At 47.2% G+C, this 24007-nt stretch overlaps 2 protein-coding genes and 1 non-coding gene across 4 annotated transcripts; 2 read left to right on the forward strand and 1 right to left on the reverse strand.

The window, feature by feature from the left end:
- Positions 1 to 525: 525 nt before the first annotated feature.
- Positions 526 to 18158, reverse strand: LOC128727370 (potassium voltage-gated channel protein Shal). Of its 2 annotated transcripts, XM_053821278.1 has the most exons (5): positions 17044 to 18158; positions 10053 to 10215; positions 9760 to 9948; positions 8947 to 9108; positions 526 to 2264 (listed from the first exon to the last, which is right to left on the reverse strand). In XM_053821278.1, exons 1-5 carry the CDS (start codon positions 18156 to 18158, stop codon positions 2241 to 2243), a joined length of 1653 nt encoding a protein of 550 aa, XP_053677253.1. In that variant the 3' UTR covers positions 526 to 2240. The 2 variants fall into 2 exon arrangements, 1 of the variants encoding a protein (XP_053677253.1); XR_008410841.1 differs by lacking the exons at positions 8947 to 9108; positions 9760 to 9948; positions 10053 to 10215; positions 17044 to 18158 and adding an exon at positions 6288 to 6962.
- Positions 10300 to 10372, forward strand: Trnak-cuu (transfer RNA lysine (anticodon CUU)). The gene has a single exon. It is a non-coding gene; the product is annotated as a tRNA-Lys (tRNA).
- Positions 18159 to 21071: 2913 nt separating the features above from the next.
- LOC128725010 (protein artichoke-like) lies at positions 21072 to 23931 on the forward strand. The gene is made up of 3 exons (XM_053818727.1): positions 21072 to 21091; positions 21162 to 21900; positions 22162 to 23931. Exons 1-3 carry the CDS (start codon positions 21072 to 21074, stop codon positions 23929 to 23931), a joined length of 2529 nt encoding a protein of 842 aa, XP_053674702.1.
- Positions 23932 to 24007: the final 76 nt, after the last annotated feature.

Consider the following 24007-nt stretch of genomic DNA (forward strand, 5'->3'; position numbering starts at 1 on the left):
TTTCTTTATCTACTATTCATTTGTTAGCTCTGTGTGACTGGTGTTCTTATTTACATCATTATCATTATCGTTATCAACTTCGCAACATCCTCTTCAACGTACTCCGCTACACGACATCTTAGATGCATCGGTGCGAGATAATTAGTTTAAAATCGACTGTTCGCTGTAGAAAACGGCTTAAGAGTTTTTTTGTCCTTTTCGCTAAAATTATTGCTTCCTTACGATCTGGTTAACACAAAAGGAACATAAAAGCGTCCTGTTGGGGAAAATGCACCAAAACAGATAGGACCTAATGAACGATTATGGCCCTGCTATGGGACTTCCTGCAGAATTTCTCAACGCTAATCGAATGGGATCGCAACATATAGGTAAAGTAAAATTTAGCTGCAGCTCCTTTCAAGTCGCTCTAAGCATGCACCTGACGATTTCTAGTAAGTTCTCAGCATTCTCTTAATGCGTCGCCTCAAACACTCGCTACTGGGATGCCCGCCGATCCAGGACCGGACCATGCTTCCTCACACTTGATATGTGATCTAGCGTCGCGTGGGGTTTGGTCTGCTTAAAAGTGGGTTTGAGCGAAAGTAGGAGAGCGATCTCGTTCGATCACCGGGAAGGTTGATCAATCTTCAATCAAAACGATCACCCTCTCTTTCGCTCTCTATTGATAATCATACTGGTGTGTAGTTGTTTTTGTTTGTTTGTTTGTTTGTTTGGTATTTTCTATGTTTAATCCTTTTAAAGCTATGTTTGTTTTCCATTTTCTTCCACCCTTTAGACTATTTCTCTTTTTCGTGTAGTGTGGTAGGAGCTAAGACTAACAGTACGCCTAATGCTTTAGTATTACTTTACCTCGGTTACTTCTTCATCGTTTTCTTCCACTCAACGCTATCCTACGGTTTTGGTTGCTTGCTTTGCATTCCGCTTCTTGCTGGTAGCGTATGGCCAACCGTTCACTACATTAGTTTATGCTAACCCTGCCTTCTAGCGGTGGTTCGGAAGCGTACTTGGCTTTTCGAACTGCACCCCATCCTGCCACCTATCCTACTTCTGCTCTCGAAGAAAAGGGAAAGAGAGCGAAAGTGTGTAAGGGGTGTGCACGTGTGGGTTTGAATTTATTCCGCCTTTTCGACGAGCGAGTGTGATAGCGCTGTTTGGTGGTTAACCGTATAGGTAATTACAAAAAGTAAAACACGAATTACCAAAGTAACGTATGTAGACTCCCGAAAATACGATACGATCTTCGCTATAACAGTAACATTTTTTTCAGCTAAACAGCAAGAAATTTGGGTTCGGTGTCGATCGGTTCCAAAGCGTCGCGAGTGTCCGTATCTACCGTTTTGGGGATGTTTTCTCATCTCCTCTCGTTACATTGCAGATAAAATAGCTTGAAAGTGGTTGATTTGTTGAGATATTTTTTTTTCATAACCGTTTTCTTCTTCCTTCACGTCTCTACGTTACTTCGAAAGGGGTTTGCTTTTAGGGATAGCGATTGCGAAATAGAGTAACACTGTACATTTACGTTGTAGTGATGAGTAAGAGCTATAGACCCATTCCTAGCGTGGGGTTGTCTCCGATAATAAGTTGCTTGGTTTGTTGGTTTCTTTTAATCTTTATATCCGCGTCTTGAATACGTGTCGACGATCCTTCGGATCGCTGTAGCAAAACTATGGCTGTCGAAAGCTGGCGGCTAGAAAACTACGTGTGCCGATGGTTGCGATCGCGAATCCCCGGAACCAAGGCGCCTTCCGATCAGGTCCATCTCGATCGGACATCGCTTCGCTTCGTGCTGGTGGTATCCCGTAGCGTGAAAGGACGAGGATGCTGGCAGCGGCCATCGGCTGATGGGTGGATATCGGCACTGGAATGAAATGACGTTCAATTTTCTTCTCTACCTCTCCTTCTCTGTCTCTCTCTTTCTTTTTCTGTAGTTCTCTCTGTGTAAGGTTGCACGAATCCTTCTGACAATGCTGAAATGTATCGCGACCGATCGGATGACCCGAGGCTGAGTTGGTTCCGTGGGTTGGAGCTAAAAAAAATTGCACCGTATCGCGATCGCTTCGACCTTGGCATGTTCGTCGACAGCATCTTCACCACCACCGTTATCATCATCATCAGCTTGATCATCATCATCGTCAGTGTCGTGTGGAACTGCGCTCGATGGGAACGATATTCTCTACGCTGGGGCGCGCAGTTTATTACGATTTCTTTCTTTCCCGTAGCGGAATATCGTCCTCCTGGCATCATTGATTCGCTGAGGTGTAGTTCTACGGGGAGAGAGCGAGCAGAGAGAGAGAGAGCAAATAAGTTAGACTGATTATTCCGTCACCATGTGGTAATTGCTACCGAAATCGACACTAGAATTGCAAATAGTGATAAAGAGAAAGAGATAGATAGATAGATACAGAGTGAGCTAGGAGAGATACATAGAGAGATAGAGGCGTGATTTTGAGTGAATCATGTTTCGGAAGATGCTTAGCTTATGAAACGTTTCAAAACGGGCTCCAGGTTGGGTAAGTGTTTTTTTTAATCAACAACCTGGAAAGAAAGGAACATTAAGTTGTGTTTCCGGTGGAAACGAGGAAAGGAACAAATTTTGATGCAAAACAAAGACCAACGTGGTGGCCCCGAAGAATGGAAGTGCTTCAACCGCGTGTTCAAAAACTTTTGATTTGTGCGATTTTGTTCCGAACATTGTTAGCTTTGAGTTTTAATTTTTGGTGTTTGATTAAATTTCAATCCAATTCGCCCCAACATACGGGGACACTAGAAGTTGTCGAACACAGGATTCTCCGCTTTCCACCACTGCTAGCTTCCGTTTTCGAACTCGACAGGGCGACAGAAAAGGTGAGCACTCTACGGCGGATTAAATTGGAAAGCGGGCGCTCGAACCTTCCGCAATAAAGCTAGCGAAAGGGGCAAGCCGTTACACTGACAAACTGCTTGGAGTACACGTACAAACAGGGTTCCAAACTGAGGAGCGTACGAAAAACGATAAACGACACCTAGCACCCTCGCAGCAAGGGAGCAAACGGAAAATCGCGACACACGTAGGCACATGAAACATACTTATCGTTCCAAAACAGATAAACATCCATGAGGATTTTGCTGGGAGAGGAGCATTCATGGGGGCGCAATTTTGCACAGGACATACGGATAAAGTGAAAGAGAAGAACAGTAGTAGCGATAGAGTAGTAAATCACGATCTCGATCGATCGTGAGAAGAACGATCGTGAACAGAGAGATGTAAAGAGCGTATGAGAAGTAGAGAAAGACAGAGAGATAGAGAGAGAGAGACAGAGAGAGAGATAGGAAGAGAAAGAAAAGAGTGTCGACAGATGCTAGATTTATATTCGTTCTATAAATGATTGAGAGTAGTTTATTTTGGGCATTCGGCTTCTAAATGCTGTATTTTGTAGGTGGTTCTAAATGCTGGGTAAGTAAATATAGTATAGCTATAGTTGGTGGTGCAAGCTCGTTTGTCTGCTACTGGGCCTCTGCTCGAGGAGCGAGGTGTCGGTTGTGAGGTTGTGTATGCGAAATTTTGCAAATATACTCTGTGCTCGGGAGTCCATTTTGTACACTTGGTGGTGGTTGGCTGGTGGTGGTGGGGTGAATGCTTCTTTATGTTGAAAAGTATATAGTGTATCTATATAAATTCTGTACACATATTTACAACCGTCTCTGATACGAAGGAAAAGCCAGATCAGTGCCCTACTAGGTGGAGGTTTTAAATCGATTTATGGATCGCGGGTTTTTCAGTCCAATTAGCTAGCATGTTTTGATTTCTTGTTCCAATCGGCACTTATTACACTATTATATATTAAAATCTAGAGCCTCAAGTAACGACAGCCAAATGATTAAATCCGAATTTGAAGTCCGTTGCGGTAGAGTCTCACCCTTCAATGCAATGACAATAACATTCCAATATGTGGATGGATAGAACGGATAGGATGGCAAATGGGCGGAACATAAACGATGGTATCCTTGTGTTACCATTTTCTCCTAGCCGGCCGTCTCGAATATATCAGCCCGTACTCGTGAACACTATGCTACGTAACGTAACGCATCGCAACTCTACGAAAGCGAGCTCTACAGTCAAGCATTAGCGTCTTTAGCGCAATCTTACCAAATTATTACGAAGCTCAATTTTTTCGAATGAAATCATGACACATTTGGCAAATATAAGTAGATAATGTAAACGCTACGTCTACTGTCTAATGTAGTAATGGCTGTAAAAACACTAAACACTTTCAAATAAACGAGAATCCTGCTGCTGAGAATGCGATTTCTGCTGCTCGCACTTTTTCTGTGTTGTTTGCTGGCAAAAACGTCTAAACATCAATCTCTGTTAGATCAGCTTGATCGAAAACGTAAGGGATTATGTACAAACTAAAGGCAAAGGAAATGATACAAACCCAAAACACCCAGCTGAAAGTATGACAAGAATTATACGATAAGAATACGAACACACATAACAACTAGAAGCGAAAGGAATGACAACGCTAACGGAGCATGAAATGGTCGGAAAATGCACCCCAACTGCATTGTGTGGTGGGGTTTGTGTATGATTGTGTGTGCGTGTGGGTGTGAAGTTACGAATGGACCATGGTTTTCATCCTGGGGTCTTTTTCAGTTGCATAAACATGCCCGTAAAATCGTGCATAAACTGAGTCCGATAAACAAACGGCTCGCGAGCATATTAACGCGACTGACCCGAAACTGCACCGAAACGGCCCAACGGCGTTCGTTGAATGGCAAAAGTAAATTAACCCACGAGCGACAAGGGACCGACGGGGCGCTGCAGTGAAAAGACTACCCGAAAAGCGAACATTCCCATCAACAACTTGCAATAACATATTTCAACATTTCTTTTTACGAGCATGCCTTCCGGGAGGCGGACAAATGCCCCAGCATAAATCTCACCCAACCTCACCCTTCTCGATCGTTGCTCCTTCCACCGCGTCCCATACATATGCACGGAATCGCTCCATCAAATTCGGTTTCAATCGATTGTTGCGCTGTAACGTGGGGCCAAGCATAAAACACACACGCGCGCTTTATCTGGTGGAACCCACCAGCGGTACGTGAATAAAAAAAAAGACGACCCACGTTCGGCCCTTTCGGTACGGTGTGAACGATTCGAGTATATTTCGCCGGATTTATGGGTGGTACGCGATCGGGCAATCGTTTCCCAACCAACCATCCCACCCACTAGGACCTGCCTTCAGGACGACCCACATTTCCGGTTGTTCGACTCGAGTGGTGTTATATTATTCATTTCGAATCATGCACCTCGTCGATCATGCAATGCACCAGCGCCACTGATCCTTTTAGACTGGGAGTTGCTGCTCGACTGAAAAAGAACTTAAAAAAGATAACATGAAACAAAACTGAAACCACACATGGAAAGCGTGGCAGGGGTGTAATATTTCACTTATGCTCATTTGGGACTGATGAACTTCCGTCACGGGAGGCCAGGCAAACCGTGGGTCGTGGTCGTTTGTCAACTCGAGCCCGAACGTACCAGCACCATGAGGGTCCTGTGTGGTCGATTTGTTCGTGCGATATTTGCGAAGCCGCGATCGCGAGCGACAAACGGTCGAGTTGTGGGATTTGCAAGCGATAAATTGTGGTGAGAGGCGCCGGAAATTTCCGATCCATACGTCGGTTGATCGGTTGGAAACGCCATTTCGATATCGGATGGATTATCTGCGCTCACGATACCGACGTGAAAATGTGGGGTTGGGAAATGGAGAGCAAACATTTGTACCGCGCTACTGATGTTTGCTTTTTTTTTTCTTACTGCTACTGTTGCTGCCACGACCGTGGGTGTTTGGGTAAGCGCGAGGTGAGTTTGCTTTGTACAGCGAGTTTAACGATTGGGTGCCTCGTGAACAGGCACATGGCACTAGAGCGGGTGAATTCAGAGCATTACTATGTACAGCTGATTGCGGTCCGGATTAATACAGTAACCATAGAGACAGAGCAACAATGCAACAAAGGTAACGCATAGAGCGTATGGGAAAGAGTGAGTGTGGGTGTTGATAGTGTACTTGACGAAAGGATCAGTGTTCGTAAGTTAGAGAGAGAGAGAGAGAGAGAGAGAGAGAGAGAAAGGACTCTTGAAAATATCCTAGCGAAAAAACAGAGAGAAAGAGTGAGAGAGATAAAGAGACATAGGAAAACTGGAAACTAAGTACAACCGGAAACGAAACAACAGAAAACCAACACAACAGAAACGTCCGCACGTCCGCGCGGTGTAACAAATGCAACACTCTAAACTCTACCTGTATCTGAAAATCCAATCACAGATTTGGCTAACATGAGAAACGATCATCATTATTAGTCACAGCTCACACAGGAAGGCATGTCACGGCGAGTTTGTTTGTTTTTTTGGTTCGGTTTTGTTTGTTGTTTGATTGTTTTTTTTTTGTTATTTTTTTTTTAGTTGCATTTTAATGCAATTTTGTTAAGTTTTTTTTGCGAAGAAAAAAAGGCAGTTAAGAGTTGAATTAGTTTCGCAAAAACGATGCACAAAACGCGCAGCGCTGGATGTGGGTAGGGTTGTGGGAAATTGGAGAGGTTGGTTTTTGGGTCCACGAAGTTTGGTCCTTTTTCGTTCGCATACCGGTACCTTGCAAGGGATAGGGTTGCATTTCGAATTACTGCATTTCGAATTGGTTAGGTTTTTGTCGCACGAAAAATAAGGGAAAAGGTAAGGAAAAAGAGAGAAAAGAAAGAAACTGATGAGCTGGGTATGCCAATTCAGAGTTATCGATGTACTTAAACTACCGCTAACTGGTTTGTTCTGTTAGAACGCTACTGTGTTTTTCCTATCTCCCTTTGCCCTTGTTTGTTTTGATTTCTAGAAGTTTGTCGTTTTTTTTCATCATAAATCCGATTACTCGTTGAAATATATATTGCTCACCTCCTAGAACTACCGTTTATGATACATACTAGTGTGTCTTCGTTCACTTTAAGCTGTTTCTACTTACACCGAAGTTTGGAACTACATGATAGTATACAGATATATTTGACCAACCCATAATAACCTTCATGAGCCACACTATAAACGACACGATGATGATGAATGCATCAGGCGATTGAGGCGATAAATGTCGACATTAGAATCGATGGAAATCGAGTGTGGCGAAACGAGCGAAATGCCGTGAAAGTAATGATTCATGAGTTTAAATAGACCACATTTAGCAAACACCGGAACCTGGGTTCAATAGGGCAATCCGGAAGTACACATCAATATACACGAGAAGAGCAGAGCACATGAGCAAGTAAAGTGAAAGGATTTCTGTACAAACTTTGTGGAATTAGTGAAAGTTTGTAAACGGAACAGAAATAGAAAGAAATTACAACAAACTGGTCTTTTTTTAATGCAAAGACTGTCTTGAAAAACAACTGATCAACGTACAAACACATAAACCAACTGTAGGTATGAAATGAAACACATCGAGATGAGGGTTTACAGAATTCTAACACCGAAAAAGGATAATAAGTAACACCGGAAATCTCTGCAGTAACAACATTCGAGAAACGAGTGTCGGGGAAACGAGACATACAGAAAGAATGTATGACAAAGAGAGAAAGAGAGAAAGAGAACAATAGAGATAGAGAGAGTGTGTAAAAGAAACAGCAAAAAGGGTCAGTCAGAACGTTTGAAAAACTCAAAGGAAAACCAACCATCGGGGATCATTATTTTATGGTTCATTACTTGGCTGCACTGGTGCCCGTACTTTCGCAGTCCACACTGCTCCTTCTTCTCGTGCCATCGAGGGAGTTATCCTGGTGAAGTGCACAACAGAATCAATGCTCGTATGCTGCTGCATTGTATGTGTGGGTGGGGGAAAATATGGGAGCGGGAAAGTTCGCCGTTTCACCGTAACCGTTCCGTAGTGCGGTTTTATTTTTGTGTCTCACCAACCCTGCCTGGTTTCTCTGCGCCTTGTTGGTTTATATATTTTTTTTTGTTCAGAAGAACTAACGATTTTGCTTTGCTCCTCCTAGCGGCTACTAACACGATCGATGCAATTTGTACAAATGTTATTTATTTTTTATGGCTTGTTTTTTTTTTCGTTGCTGCTTCGGCTACTCGTTCTACGCTTTAGTTTCGTTTTGCAACCGTGCGAATCCCTAAAACTTTTCCCAACATTTTCGTTGGCCCCCGGGCAGCCGGGGCTTCATTTAGCCTGGTTCATTATTTTTGGTTAGGTTTTTGGTACGCTGTTTCGAGTCACTTTCCAGTCGCAAAGTACCGATCGCATCGTTAGTACACACGTCCTCGTACGTCTGCAGGTGTTTTGGGTGTTGTTGCAAGCCGTTGCAGCTTGGTTTGTTGGGTGTGTTGAAAGTGTTACGAATGTTACGAGTGTGGGTGTAGTCGATCCGCCACGCGTGTAGTGTAGTGGACAAAACCGACCTGCCGATTCGGTGAAAACCCGTGGGGAAAACCATAAGAAAACCGCTCACCGAAAACACAAAGAAGAAAATACACACGCAAACACACGGTGCCGATCGGTTGATAAATGCTTTCGCAAAACGCAAAACACCAAACACAGAAACAATCGCATAATTTGGACGTTCGTTTGTTGGCCTGCTCGAATCAACGCGATTCGAATCTGAACGGTGTTGTTGTGGCCTTTAGGTGTGGGTGAGTATGTGTGGTTATTTCGAGCTTTTCTTCAGTGGAAAATCATCTGTTGTGTCGTCTGTCAGAATAAGGAAGATGACCCACCATGTCGCCAAGTGTTTGTCCCAACCCCCAGTTCTGTGAAGTGTTAGTATGTGGCGAATGCTTATCACTTGAGCACCGCAGACAGATCCGCGTCAGTGTGTCTGTTCTCGGGGTGGGTTTGCTTGTACCAGGTCGCCGTGTTCAACATCGACGATCCGTGTTCCATGAACCGACTTACGAAACCGATGGTAAAGCCTTACCTGATATCGCTGCGAGCAGCATCGTCCACAGCAGGACTGCAGCAACCCAGTCGTTCCTGTGGCCGTGTTGGCCGAATGTGACGGGCTCGCCATCGGGGACGGAGATCCTGGCCGCTTCGTCTGCCCGTTGTACTGCGTCTCTAGCTCGACAAACTCCCGATCCTGTCGTCCGGTCATGAAAGAAATCAAACCACGCGTTAGTGAACCGGTTTACATCGGGGATGGGGATGATTTTTCCACGCGACTCCATCGGCATGCGGTGCCGGCGGCGACGACTACTCTACTAGCAAGGATGTGTAGGATCAGTGTGCATGTTAGTGGGTGTGTGATGGAATGCTTCCTAAGGGCTCGTCCTGAGGCGTGTGCGTGTGTATGGTACATCACAAGCGTGCAGCATGCATGAGAGAGGGCCGGGTACGGGTTGTGTTACGAATGACCAAGAAGAAGTTCGCTCAGAGGTTCGAGCGGAGATACGCCTAGGGATGAGTTTTGCGCAAGCATGCGAATGCGGATTTGACAGTGAAGAGATACCTCGTGACCTCGAGACCGAAACCCAGGGTTTCGTGAAGGTGCAAGAGAAAAGTTATGATTTTTTAAAGAAGATCGTGACAGGATCGCGTGTCAGCTTTAACAGAGATTCAAATTCGAGCTTGATCATAGCGAAAGTAGAGCGATGGATAGAGAGCGAGAGACAGAGAGCGATGCAAAAGGTAGATAGATAGATAGAGAGCTTGTGAGATGCATGAGCTTTCGGGCGAAAATCGAGGCACGTTCGGCCGCAACGGTTGCCCCCAGGGGATGCAGTATAGCTACCGTGGTCTTCTCCAAGCACCGCAACAGATGATGGTGCTGTAGCTCGAAGATGTCCTCGTCGTTGTAGTTGTCGTCCAGTTCTATGCCAGACTCCTGCGCCGCTAGGCGCGACTCGGCCGCCTTCTTCTTGCTCGCGAACGCCGCACTGGCGCCCGCTTTCGCTATTCGTATTCGGGCTAGGCGTGCTTTCTACAAGTAGGTAGGAGAAACGTGTCGCACAGTTAACCGACTGTCCTGCGAACGTGTACTTACTCCGAGCCGGTCTCCTCGTCGGACCCGCTCCGGTAGCCTACCCGCTGCGCTTTCCGCTTGTCCGCCCGCTGGTTCTGGTGGTAGATGCGGCTGAAGTTGGACACGATTACAGGTACAGGTAGCGCGATGACCAACACTCCGCTGAGTGAGCAGACGCCTCCGACGATTTTGCCAGCGATCGTTTCCGGCACCATATCACCGTAGCTGTGTGGAAGCGAATGGAAAGTGAGATTTTTATTAAAGGTGGAAAATGGGCAAAAAACATACAGATTAAAATGGCCTCAACAAGCCCGGCTAGCTCAGTCGGTAGAGCATGAGACTCTTAATCTCAGGGTCGTGGGTTCGAGCCCCACGTTGGGCGGCGACACCAATAGTCTTTTTTAATACACTCCATTTTGTGCCACACATAATGCGAAAAATGGCTACAATGCCGTTTGTACTAACGCAAAATTATCCAATAAACCTCGATTGGCTCTCGGGCATTCTCGTCACTCGAATGGCTGCCATTCAGCTGTCGTTGCGGTTCCAGAGCTCACAATTGGAGTGCATCAAATCATCAGCCGCAAATCAGCATCACATCGGATTCAACCAACGAAGAGTGTCGAAACTGCGACACTAAATTGCAATGCATTCCAGGCTAGTGCATGCATCTAGGGCATCATTAGATCGCCATTGCCATCACGCTAGTTCGACAGCAAACGCACGCTGGCCGACAAACGTGTGCTGTGACCGTTGTGGAGCAGGAAAAGCAACTATAAATACAGTCTGCCCTCGGTGGCCACAGTAAGCCACAGCCCGACGCAATGAGCCGTATCGCGATGACCGAGAGACGATGACGCAATCCGTCGGCGAGTCACGAATTTCGAGACAGAATTTGAACCACTGCCAGCGAAGATGCACAACCGCCTGTCTGGGGTCTGTCCGCGTGGTAGGTGACTAATGTTTTCGTTACAAATTGCTCCCCGAGTAGGGTTACGCTCTAAAAAACACTCCGGAACCGATTCGCCGAACGGCAGCTGTCCACTTGAGCGCGCTCGGCGTCGAGGATGTTTTTGCAGGCCGCAATCACAACGTAATTAGTCCCATACACGGGCAGCCATTGATTGGAGAAGTTGAATGCAAATAAATACGTGCCAAAAACAATGTCTTGCTCGGTTTTGGTGAGATGGCTTCACAGTAGAGAATGTTTGTTTTTCGCGAGCAGCAAATTAAGCTAGCATGTTGATGGAAGGAAAACAATCAAACACTGTCCAAAGCCTATCACGCACCTCGAAGGGGTCCATCTTAAGATCTCAATTAGCAACTCCAATTATTGAGCTAATGCATCGTTTAAATTGAAGACAAATATACGCTTCAACCTCCTCGGGGCAACGTTGCATAATTTGGAGGAATATAGCCACCAAGGCTCAAAATTTGGCATTTTTTCCGTCACATGATTCCGTTGAACGGTGAATCACCAGCTACGGTAGCTTTTTCTGTTAAATTGACTGTTGGCATTTAAGGTACAAATCGTGATCGACACCCCTATTCGCTTCAGCTCTCTGCACGGGAGTAGAAAAGTCCCATCGCTGGGCTCAATTTCGGTAATGGATTGCATCAATCGATGGTATACCGTCGATCAAACCCGATCCGAGGTTACTAAAACCAGCGTGCCAGCTCGGCGTGATTGATGAAATGTAGTTAAAATCCTTCTCATCCCTTCGATTTTCCCGCTTTTCCACCTACTCGACGAGAAAGGCACACCTTCCCGATACGGCACGCCGTCCATCGGGAGCGCACGAGTTTGTTAGTTCAAACGGACTGGTCGCACTTCATGATTTTCACCCTTCGCATGGAATCTCCCCCAACTCAACTCAGCTCTCGGGAAACCCTCCGGTGGAAAAACGGGCGGGAAATGAAACCATAGAACGGCACACTCTCACCGGGATTATTTGGGACCGAGCGAGCGGTGTGCCAGTGAAAAGAGCAAAGCCATTAGTCAAACCCATCTCGCTTAAGGTCCTTGCCACCTCTCGTTCCTGCTTCAAGCTGTGAGAGTGCCAGTTCCCAGCTAATGACAGTGTCCGAGGCAGTTAACAACGAGCTTTTATTTACCCTTATCACGCATGAACGGCCACCATCGGGAGCTCGACCGGTCGGACAGGACGAAGTCCTTCGATGGTTAGGCCCCAAACCCGACCGAATGAAGGACTAAAGGAAGTGAGTTGAAAACGCTCCCTCCGACGCTTAATGCGCTTTGGTTCTCCCCTTGTGCTGGCGGGCAAGGACTCGAGGCAAATAGTCAAAACCGTCCATCCGTCCGTCCGTCCGTCCGTCCGTCCGAGGCGAAAAGAGACGTGATAAGTTGCAAATAAGAATTAAAGATCACTATCGCAGCGAGAGTGTAATCTTGGCCGGTGCGGGAGGAAATGAGCTACCCGCGCGACCGAGCACGACCCTTTCGAAGTAAGCCCTTCAGACACGCGACCAAAAACCCACCCACTAGAGGGGGCGCCACTCGTCTTCGCACTTTTTCTTTTCGAACTAGTGTTTGTTTGCTCTTGTTGCTGGTCCAACGGGGCACCCGAATCGGGACATTTGCGTAGATCCTATCGGCGTACGAAATGGTGATTATGTAGGTCACACGATATTGGCGCAAGAGCCCCATCAGACAAGGGGCACTTTGCAAATGGCTACTGCGAACGGATGACCTCAGTGGTGGAATGCCGTGAAATTGCGGAAGCGAGTATTCAAGGAAACCACCCGCCCGTGAGTAATCGTCCTTGCGAGCGTGCGGGTGTGCGCTTTTATTAACACTTCAATTACTTTCCACCGCACTGTCGTCGTGGTCGTCATCTCAATCGTCACCGGCGAAACTTCCACTTTGGCCCATTATGGCCGTCGGGTCGTGTCGGGCCATTTCGAGTACGTTACAATATAATTGCATCCATAACGGGCGGCCGTCCGAACAACCCTCTAAGGACTTCGGGCTGGATGGTTCTGTTTCAGGGTGAACAAATTCAATAGCATCCGTAATGGTACGGAGCTCGTGCCAGCTGGTACGCTGTTACGAGCTCATCGTCCTGCACACGTACGTTGTGCAGTTTCGGTGCAGCCAGAACGGGGACCGTTAAGGGTTCGCGAAAGTCACTGGCCGGGGTTTTGTACCGTTCAAAGGGTAAACTTTCGCAATAGATACCGCGTTTTCAGTGCATGGCTGCACGGTGGGTTGGAAAGAAAACACACTTGAGCGTCGGAAACGGGCTGCTGGGGCTCACTTTACGGCAGTTACGGAGCGGTCTTTGTGGGTTTGAAGAACTTTTGGCAGAAGAAAGGCAGAACTAAAGTCGTATTCTTCTCACGAAGTTCGTGATGGTGGTGGCTTGCTGGTTCGAAAGGCACATAGTAGATTGAGGAAAGGACGTTTTTGGATGCGAAACGCATCTTTCTCTTCTCGCTGCTGCAGTACGAGATTTTTTTCTGATGTGTATAGTAATGTAATGTAAAATGTAATAATTCAAGCTAAAATATTAGACAATTAGAACAGCTCGTTATTATAATTTATAATCATATATGCTTTTACTATTATGCTTTGATTGAAACTAAATCGATCGCTTACATTTATTGACCTTGTTATGAGATCCTTTAAAGCTTGCGCCTCCAGCACTGAATGATATTTGATGGTTCCAAAAAAATGGTTTCAGCTTTAAAATTAGAACGCTCACGATGTATTCGAACACCGATGCCATAAAATAATCACTTCTCATTGAGCACCAGCGTAAAAAGTTTTATTTTCCATCCTCTATTAATTATTGTTCAGCGCTTTATCGAGTGATTTTCTGGACAAAAACGAAAAATTTCCAACCCAGTTTTACAGAAATTAGCGAACAACGATAAAAAAAATACTCGCAATTTCCCTCATCCGGAAGAAAAGGAAAAACCCCTTTTCAATCCATTAATTTCCCCGAGCAGATTGCAGTGATTTACGATTATGGAAACATCAGTGAACGGCACAGCGGAGCCCAAGTTGGTCACAAAGTCCGATCGGAAAGCCATTGAACCGAGGTGAACCATTAACGGGCCAATTGAAATGGTTGGGCTCGGTCCGCGAATGAAGCGAACAAGAAATAATAACTCTTCCAGAGAACGAGCGAGAGAGAAAAAGAGGGACTGAGAAAAAAAAACTGTGGCAAGCTAAAAAATATGACGACTAATAAATTAGCGGTGAGACCAAAAACAATCCCCACCACGTGAAGCCTTTTCGCTCCCGCAACATTAGCTCAAACCCGGTCGGAAGGTTGAAGCTACATTTTCGCAACACACCGTGATGGCAAAAAAACGGGAGCGAAAACTCACCGCTGTCCTGGCGAGTCGATGGAAAGGGTGAACAATGAATGAAATTCGCCGCTCATAAATCATCGATCAACGGCATTACAAATGGTCGCCCATTAGGGTCATCCTTTCAGGAGGCTCCCTTGCCGGCAGAACGAATGGAGAAAGAAAGATAGCGTGAGCGAAGCTCAACCACACGGAAAACTATGCTCACGTTCGATCGTGGCTTGTCGTGGAAAAGAACGTGCAAAAAAAAAACAGTTCTTGCTCAACGAGAAACTTCTTCAATTTGAGCGCACAACTTTCGGCGTACACGTAGGAATTCAACACGAAATTGAGCCACATTGCCTCGACATTGGGCCGGAACGGATGGGAAATAAAATTTGCACCTCATCAGGTGTCACTGTGCACGCGAGCTGGTGGGGGAAATCGAATGAAAATTTCGCCAAATATGCTATCAAAGAAATTAAAATTGTCATTCGGTGGTTTCCTTAGTTTCTGGTCCTTCACCTCGAGCTACCGTTACCGTTGTACCTAGCCAAAGCCACAGGTATGCTGTGAAGTGTAAAGTGTCGCTATCGTGCGGACTGCTAATGAGGGCGCATTTAACTAATCTTGTGAAAACGAGCGCCCATTTCTTGGGGCCTTGGGCACGGAGCGGCCATAATTCATGCGACTCACCCACATACACACACACATTCCACACATGTGGCGAGAAGGCTCTCCGTTATAGTGAAACTTTCTTATTAGACACTCGTGTTGTCGCCATGACGGTGGGCGAATGTTTATGGCTATGGCAGGACACGTCAGGTATATTATATTGCGGGTGCTACGGAGCGTTCGTCAGGTGATATTTGCTAGGATTTCTTCATCGTCAAGTGCCTTTCTTTGACAGCAGATCCTTAGCTAAGTTGCATCATCATACAGATGGTGTTAAATGGACGCATGACCATCGCTGTAAGTTACAGCTGAATCATCTAATTACTGCAGCTGGTGTGTGTTTTGATTTTGATTTCTTTTTTCATTGTCCTTTTTCTCCCATAAACGCACAGATGCCTTGAGGCAGTCCTTGTGCTTTTTCACCTGGCGACGTGTTCATACGAAGCCATGCTTTGATGTGGTGCAGCTGCCCAATATGGTTAATTTAGCGGAAAAGTTTCACCCTGAGGGTTGGTTAAAATATGAACAAATGCAGAGCACCAGCCTGAGGGTGGAATAATGCCAAAGCCCCTTGAACGCAGCGGATTGAAGGTGTGAATAAACTTTGACATCGATAAAAACGCAAAGCGGTCCGTTCATCTCATTACGAGCCGCGAGTCAGGCAGAGGATGCGCCAGGGCCGATGGTGCTTGGATAATGGCTTTTTTACGCTATTGTCGAGATAAGTTTGTGTGCGTCTTCCACCATCCAAGCCATAATTATCGTGAGCCTTAGCCACGCCGCGAGAATTGAGTGAAAAGTTTCATAAACTTCGGAACAACGGGTCGATAAAGTTGGTGAGTTTGCTGCCGTTTTCAATTTTCACTCAACAATTTTTGCTCGACCGTTTGCAGGTTGAGGCATAAAAAAAGAACCACCGACAAAGCTCAACAGTGTACAACGTCTCGGGGTGGATTCCGTGGAAAAGAATCGAAAAAAGTGGAAAAGATTCCGTCGGATGGAGATGCACAAGCCAACTGACGCAGGTCCACCGGGACATCGGGGGCGTAATTTTGCCTGCGCTCGCGCCATTCGCTAGGCTCCATCGTAAGCGAAAAACGTTTGATGCTGGGCCGTTGTTTATTGCATCATAAACGGGCATTAGCCCGGGTGGAAAGCGGGAAATTGAGCTAAATGCTCACCAGCAACTCCCTAACGACGTTTCGCTCGACCTCGAAGAGGCGTCCAGGCGTACGAAAGCTTCCCAACTCCGTCAGGAACGGGCCGCGATTCCACGTAACGACTCTGCGTGTGCAGATCAACTTTGGTGCTTAACGTTAAGCGCCCTGGCAAAGTCTCATATTTTAGGTCGGCTAGCCAATAAAAAAGGAGACAATATCAAACAGCCCCATCGGACGCGAACGTTCTCCCAAGTAAACATGCATGAGAGAATGAGACGAAAGTACGTATGTACGTACAACAATTCTGGGAAAACTTATTCAAAATTAATTCAAAGCGTAACCGAAATTTGACGAAATTAAATCTTCATATCATCGTGCTCAAGATTAGCTTTGTGTTGCGCCAATAAATGCCCCTAAATGTGTGCCCAACCAAGTGGTCGTTTTACTTGATGCCAGCGATGACCATCCTACGGCCGGATCAAGCTAAATCCGAGCACAACCGTAACCATCTTTGCTGCCCGCGAAGGACTTCCCTCGGGGCCGTGAAAAATCGCCCATTGCTACCTGGAGGCGTGTTTAATGGACTGATCATTACGCTTTACTGCCGGTGGGTGAAACCACACGGCGAATACGGACGTAATGGCGACACACGGGACTGAGGAACACTAATATTTGGGCAAAAATTAAATCTGCCCCAAAACGATAGCTTCGAGGCTTCCGGGGCTGGGCTGATGACGCGTCTCATAATCGTCTCGTTTTATCGGTTAATTGAGGGGAAATAATCGTTTAATCTCGGCTCAGTCGATAGTTTCGGGCATCGTTCGACGCCTAACGAGCTAGTTTGTCCGCCATTTTGCCACTCGACTTTTCTACAGGTGCGCGAGAGTCCTGATGTACTTACCCAAGCGTGGTCATGGTGACGATCGTGTACCAGAACGCGGCCGGAATCGAGGTAAAGTTGGTACCCTCGACGTTCTTCTCGGCGTAGAACATGACCGTGGCAAAGATGATGATGGCCATGGCAAGCGAGAACACCAGGAAGCCGAGCTCGGATGCGCACGACTTAAGCGTGTAACCGAGGATGCGCAGACCCTGCGAGTGACGCGAGAACTTGAAGATACGGAAGACGCGGAACACCCTGAGTGTGACGAACGCTCCCGACACATCGTCGTTGTCGGTGATACCCAGCCCGATGTAGTACGGCAGGATCGCAACCACGTCGATGATGCTCATGACACTGCGCACAAACTTGCACCGGTTCGGTGCCGCAAACAACCGCAACAGATACTCGGCGGTGAAGATCATGACGCAAGCCGTGTCCAGGCAGAAGAAGACAATTTTGTAGCGCTCACCACACGACAGGGTGCCGGCACGGCCAGGTCGTACCCCACACGGCACCGTCTCGACGACGTTCGCCATCACAGATACAGCAATGAAGAAACCCGTGACGTAGTAGAACACGAGCGCGGCAGTGGAAGTATGCGGATTCTCGAAGGCGCGCCACATCCGCTGTCGGATGTTGGTCAACTGCTGCAGGTTGTTGTCGCTGTTCTCGGACAGCTTGTCGTCCATCAGCCGTTCCGCGTTCTCGCGCTTCCGATCGCGGTAGTCCTCGTAGCAGCAGTCACCGATCACGTCCGGCATGATGCCGAAGAACGCCAGCTCCTCATCGTAGCTGAGGAGACACTCGTGGCGCGGGTAGTGCAGCTTGCCGGTCCGGTAGTAGTTGAGGATGTGCCGGAAGATGTCCGGATCGCGATCGAAGAAGTACTCCTTGCTGTCCTCATCGTAGAAGAAGTCACGCTCGTTCGAGCCGAGCAGCGTGTCCGGGTATTTCTCGACCGTCGTGCGCCACGTCTCGAACCGTCGCCCGGACACGTTGATGATTAGCTTCTCGTCCTCCGAACGCAGCCGGTCCTTGAACACCGGTGGGGCCGGTAGCGGGTGGGACGCTATCGGCACCCAACCGATGGCCGCCGCCCGTGCGAATGGCAACCAAGCGGCGACCGACGCCATGCTATTCGGTGGAATTTTTCAATGGTCCTCAAGGTGCGCCTGGTACCCGCCTGGGCCCTAGTCTCCGTCTGCGATGCGGTCGCGGCTGACGCGCTGCTAATTGGCCGCTTCAAGGACCTGCGCTAAGGACACCTCACAATGATACACCCGATCGTGCAGGAAATGTAATATATTCACACCACACTACACGAGGTCCTTTCGCGCGAAAGATATCCGATCGATCGGCACTTTGGCGAGAGCACGATAAAAAAGAAAACCGGACGTCCTTCGTCCTTCGATACACCAAACACTCACTCACGAACACACTCACGCACACCGACACGCGTGTCCCTCCCAAAACCCGTGGCTCGTATCCTGTGGCCGGTTTCGTTACGGTGTGTCCGTGTTTGGTCCGAGATGCTTCGCTCGTCGGTGATTAATCACTTTCATCACACTTCCGGTGCCTGGTTCGGAGGTTCGCAGATGCAGATCGTAGCCGGTGGGCGTGGGTTTTAGACGGATTCGGGAGCCACATGCCGCCCGCATCGACTGGTCCTTGGCCAGAGGCGCTCAGCTACGGTGAAAAATGCCATCCCAGCAGAAGAGAAGGCGCTCCCGAACCGAACCAACCAAACTAGCGTTCCAACTCAACGAACGTTCCTGCAACGAAGCAAAGGAGTTGAGAAAATATCATTAGTATAAGCACTGGTGAATACTGTGGCCCATTATGCTGGGTGGTTGGGAAAATTTGTACAAAATGGTGCCGCTGAGAAGCGATTTGAAATTTGATCTCACTTCACTGGATCGTATTTGCGGAAGCTAGACGATAATGCACCCTGCACAGTCTGCACGCTAGCGCGAAATGATGAAGTAACAAAGTGATATTGAAGACACCACTTTCGACGGAAGATGATAATGATGATCTGGCAGTGTGAGTGCACTTTTTGGCCATACGCGTACAGGTTCGGGCATCCTGCCACTGATAATCGCAGACCATCCGAGACGATCCCTCATCGAGCTGACCTGGATTGAACTTCTATGATAAGGTTCGGAGCAAGCGTCAAATTCTTGATACTAAAAATGAATCGCCACCGCACGATGACGTGTTGATGACACGCATAAATGCTACTACGTATCAATATTTTTCGATAAGATCGATGAACCGTTCGAAAGTAGCGAATGACATGATCTTTTCGTGAAGAGACAAATGATTTACAGTCGCTCATCTTCGCCGAGGAAAGCGTCAAGCTTTGAGGCATCACACAAAATCAAAATGTCCAATTGTAAAGTAGCCTTTGTAACTCGATTCTGACTCCGTAAATTCGCAGCCGACGTCGAGTACGAGAAGCTACAAAAGCCGGTTTTAATTCCCGAAGCACGTGCTCAGTGCGCTAAGTGGCAGTAAAAGCGCCGATTTGGTGGTAAAACTTTCCACCGAAACTAAGCACATCGAGCATTAAACATTTAATCCCGGCGCACGACCACGTGTCCTGTTGCATTACGTTGCGGCCGCTTGCACGCCACCAAAATTCATCTTATAATTCCACGTCGTGGGCGCCATCTCCGTGCACCAGATTTATGATGAACGTTTTATGGTGCGCAAAGTTTTACAGCCAACCACCGAGGGGTTCACGTTCGGTTACTTCGCGATTGTGACGGCTTGGTTGACTCAGATTTTCACAGAGCACATTTCACGGAAGCCAACCAGGAAGAGCGAAGTGTTTCGGGAACGAAACAAACGAAGCCAAAAACAAGTGACATCGAAGAAGTGGAAGCGAAAAATACGAGCAAAATCTCAAGAAGCCGATGGGGCACAATCGGCACAAGCTGATTCATGACCTCCGACTGCTCCGGCACAGTTACAGACGGTCGGTGCTAGTGCAACAGTGGGCATAAAAAATGTGCACGAAGGGATCAGAACAATTTATGGCGAAATAATCGGAAATCATGGCAATATTTTTTCCTTAATAGGAACATAAAAGAACCGCAGGCTGGCTTTTCCCAGAGGGCACCCGAGCTTCCGGGTCAGTCGCGCGAATTCCGCTCTTTGGTGGGGACAATTCATTTGTGGTTCCGGAAATGAAAGCCATAATAATTGTCCATATACCCGCGAGAACCGGTCGATTGGGCGATGGCCGCTCGCAGCAGGGCCACCCTCGAAGGACCAAGGCTCATTAAGGCTTGGTTCTCGATTTTTATGAGCGGACTAACTCGTTCGGGACTCGTGGGTGGGGTGGGTGTTTTTGCTTCATTAGAAACATATGGTCCTTTGTTGGAGAGCACAGAAAAGGGGTGAATAAAGTCCTCCGAACAAAGCAGCCGATTCGTCTTGTTCTCATTGGGGAGCGTTCCTTCAGCCCGTGCAGCCGCCCGGTTGTGTGATGTTACATACAAAATGAATAAACCAAACCACTGGCAGTGGGAACCGTAATTATGATGCAATTTAAATTGAAATTATTCCCCACGGGGTCGCCGGTGGTTTGATTGCTTTCTTTGAATTTGGTGTTATGCGTGTTGCATACCTCAGTCCCAACGTCCGGAGTGATCAACTGATGGGATTTTTATTGGAAGCGCGTTCCATCAAGCCGGAACAATCAATCCGAACAGACGAAGTCGTTGCCACAACAATCACTGACAAGAGAGCGTAGGGAGAGAGCGAAAGAGAGAGAGAGAGAGAGAAAGAGAGAGAGAGAGAGAGAGAGAGAGAATGGCATTGAGCCTCAGTAGTAAGGTTAATCTGACATTCGTTTCTAATGAAACGCCAGCGGGAACCGATCGCACACGATTAGCGAGAATTGGCGTGTGTTTAGCTGGAAGCTGGTTGCGTATCACAAACTGCAGGTTTCTTAGAATTTCAACTCAGTGGGTCCTCAAAACGCAATGTATAAAAGCGACTCGCATATTCAGCAGGTCAGTGTGTAACAGGCATTGTAGATGCAACAACCAGTTGAAATGTAAGTGATCTAGAACGAGTGTGTGATAAAAAAATGGCCATCTATGCCACGAATTTCGAACTATTTTCAGGTATCTGGGCTGTTTGATTGTTTTACTGGCTGTGGTTTTTGGAGCCGAGAAAGTTAACGCAGGGCCAAGGCCAGAAGATGTCACGGAGGGAGACGCCAGCGTCAGCGATGGAGTCGTGTTTTCGAACGCATCGAAGGTCACCATCGAAGACAGTAACATCGAAATTCTGTTATCCGATGTTTTCCGTCCGTACCGTGAACTACGAATATTTCACATGGCAGCCAGGTTGCGCTCGGTTAAGTCGGATGCATTTGCATCAGTGTCAGCGCTCGTCGAACTCAACTTAGACAACAATTTTCTCTCAACGGTACCGAAGGAAGCCCTTCGAAAGCTTCGCGTTCTCGAAACGCTCTCTATCCGGAAAAACCTTATAGAGGCGCTGTCAGATGGGGACGAATTTTCCAGTCATCCAAATTTACGGAGCCTTTCATTAAGTAGCAACAACATTAGCTACATCCATCCCAATACGTTCGCGAATCTAAGTCAACTGAGGGCGCTTGATTTGAGGTGGAACTCCCTGTCGGCACTCGATGATTCGATCTTTCATGAATTACCCATGCTGGAAGAGCTCGATTTAAGCTCCAACTATATCATCCAGTTCACCACGTCCCATTTCAAACACTCGAAAGCACTCCGACTACTATCACTTGCCGAGAATCTGTACGACGCACTACCGAGCAACATTTTCGCCACGTTGAGCCAGCTACAGTGGCTAGATTTATCAGATAACTTTCTGAAAGTCCTTCCGGAAGGATTGGTCTCATCCAACCATGCGCTTGAGAGACTTGGCCTTGGGTCGAATCTTATCGAGACCATTCCGGCGGACACGTTTCGAGGACTGGCAAAGCTTAAGATTTTAAGTTTACAAAACAATCGGCTTACCAGTGTGCCAGAAGGCCTCTTGCGAGATCAGTCTGAAACTAGAATTATTTTATTCGACGGAAACAGACTGGATCGTTTCGATGTAGGGTTGTCTATCTTTCACGATTTGCATTTGCAGAACAACCAATTCCGGGTGCTAGGAAATACGTCATTCACGAACGGCACCCAGGTGCAGAGATTGATGCTGTTTGATAGTAAAATCGAAGTGATCAAAGCTGATGCCTTGAATGGGTTGATCGGATTGGAAGCGATTCACTTGGATAACAATCGGATCGAAGAGCTTCCATCGATGCTGTTTCAGACATGCGATAAACTGCAACAAGTGACCTGCTCGTATAACAGGCTGACAGTGCTGCGAACAAACACCTTTTCTGGACTGTCTCGACTCCACTCGGTTGATCTGTCCAACAACCAGCTGAGCATTGTTGAATCAAACGTCTTCAACGGATCACCTTTGAAGAATCTCAACCTGCACGGGAATTTACTTACGAAACTAGACAGCTGGGCATTATCACCCACTCATTTGAGGCAATTGCACATCGGTTCAAACAAGATTTCGTCGCTGGACGAAGAGCTAAGCGCCTTTTATAAGTTGAGGCAGCTATTCGCAGCAAACAACGTCATAAAGTTTGGAGCGGAATGTCCACTGAGAAACTTTACGCAGCTGACGTATGTCGACTTGACGAACAACTCGCTCGACTCAGTTGGCAGTGGTTGTTGGGAGCGTCAAAGCGCCCACACGCATTCAGTTCTTGTCTACATGGCATTCAACAAACTTTCTGATCCGCCACTTTTCTCAGGGCGCTTCGACACGCTCGATCTTTCTGGCAACAACATTTCGGACTTCGGTGATGGGAGTCGGTTCCGAGGATATCAGGAGATGGAGACGCTGCTGCTTGGGAAAACATCCCTCGGTGAGTTGCGAGCGGAAAATTTCGCTTTTCTGCCAAATCTGACAGCCATAACGGTGAGTTCGGACCGGCTTGAGCAAATCGACGAAAACACGTTTCATCTGCTGAAACTAAAACGGCTTGAAATAACCCATTCACCACTCAAGAAGCTTCCCGCACTATTACTCAAGGGTCAGACGATCCTTTTACATGTATCGTTCGCTAACAACGATCTTCTAGAGCTGCAGGAGAACTTTTTCACTGATTGCAGCCAACTCACGATGGTCGATCTGTCAGGTAACCAGCTCACTACCGTCTACCGGCAATGGTTTGCCGAACAGGCTTCCCTTTCTTCCGTGAACCTCTCAGGTAATAATATCACGTACATCCCACCGGATCTGTTCTCGCCGCAGAGCCACGAACTTAGGGTGCTCTCACTCGCAGGCAATGAGCTCGAGTCCATCGCCAACGTCACGTTCCTTGCGAATGTTGGAATTACGTTGCTCAACCTCTCCCGTACTGGGCTGGATAATATCGATATTCTTAATCGGCATAAATCCATCACATTACTCGACGTTTCCGGAAATCAGTTAGATCACTTGTTGGTACGTCCAAAATACGACGTGGTGATTGCCAACTCTAACCGAATCACATCGCTCCAGTGGGAGGAAGGTGAAAAGTTCGAGTTGAAAGTCCTTCAGCTAGCGGACAACGTGCTAGAGAAGCTCGACCCCCGCGTGTTTGAGGCGGTGAATATTAGGAATGTTGACGTATCGGGAAACCGACTCTCAAATGTGCCATTCGAGGCGTTGCACAAGGCTAGATTATTGTTGGAACTGAACGTCTCACGGAACAACATAAGCACGCTTTCGGTGGACCCCATCAGGCGGTTCAAGCTGGAAAGGTTGGATCTGTCAGATAACCCGATTGAGGCATTACCCGAGGGCTTCCTGGGTTCATCTGTAGTTAACGAGCTGATCACGAACATCCCGAAGTGAAAATATATTGGTAGTACACTCGTAGTTGCAGTTTAACACATTGTAGTTTTAACACTAGAACTCGAATTGGAAATAT

The sequence above is a fragment of the Anopheles nili genome, chromosome 3 (genome assembly GCF_943737925.1).
Source record: "Anopheles nili chromosome 3, idAnoNiliSN_F5_01, whole genome shotgun sequence".
Classification (NCBI taxonomy): domain Eukaryota; kingdom Metazoa; phylum Arthropoda; class Insecta; order Diptera; family Culicidae; genus Anopheles; species Anopheles nili.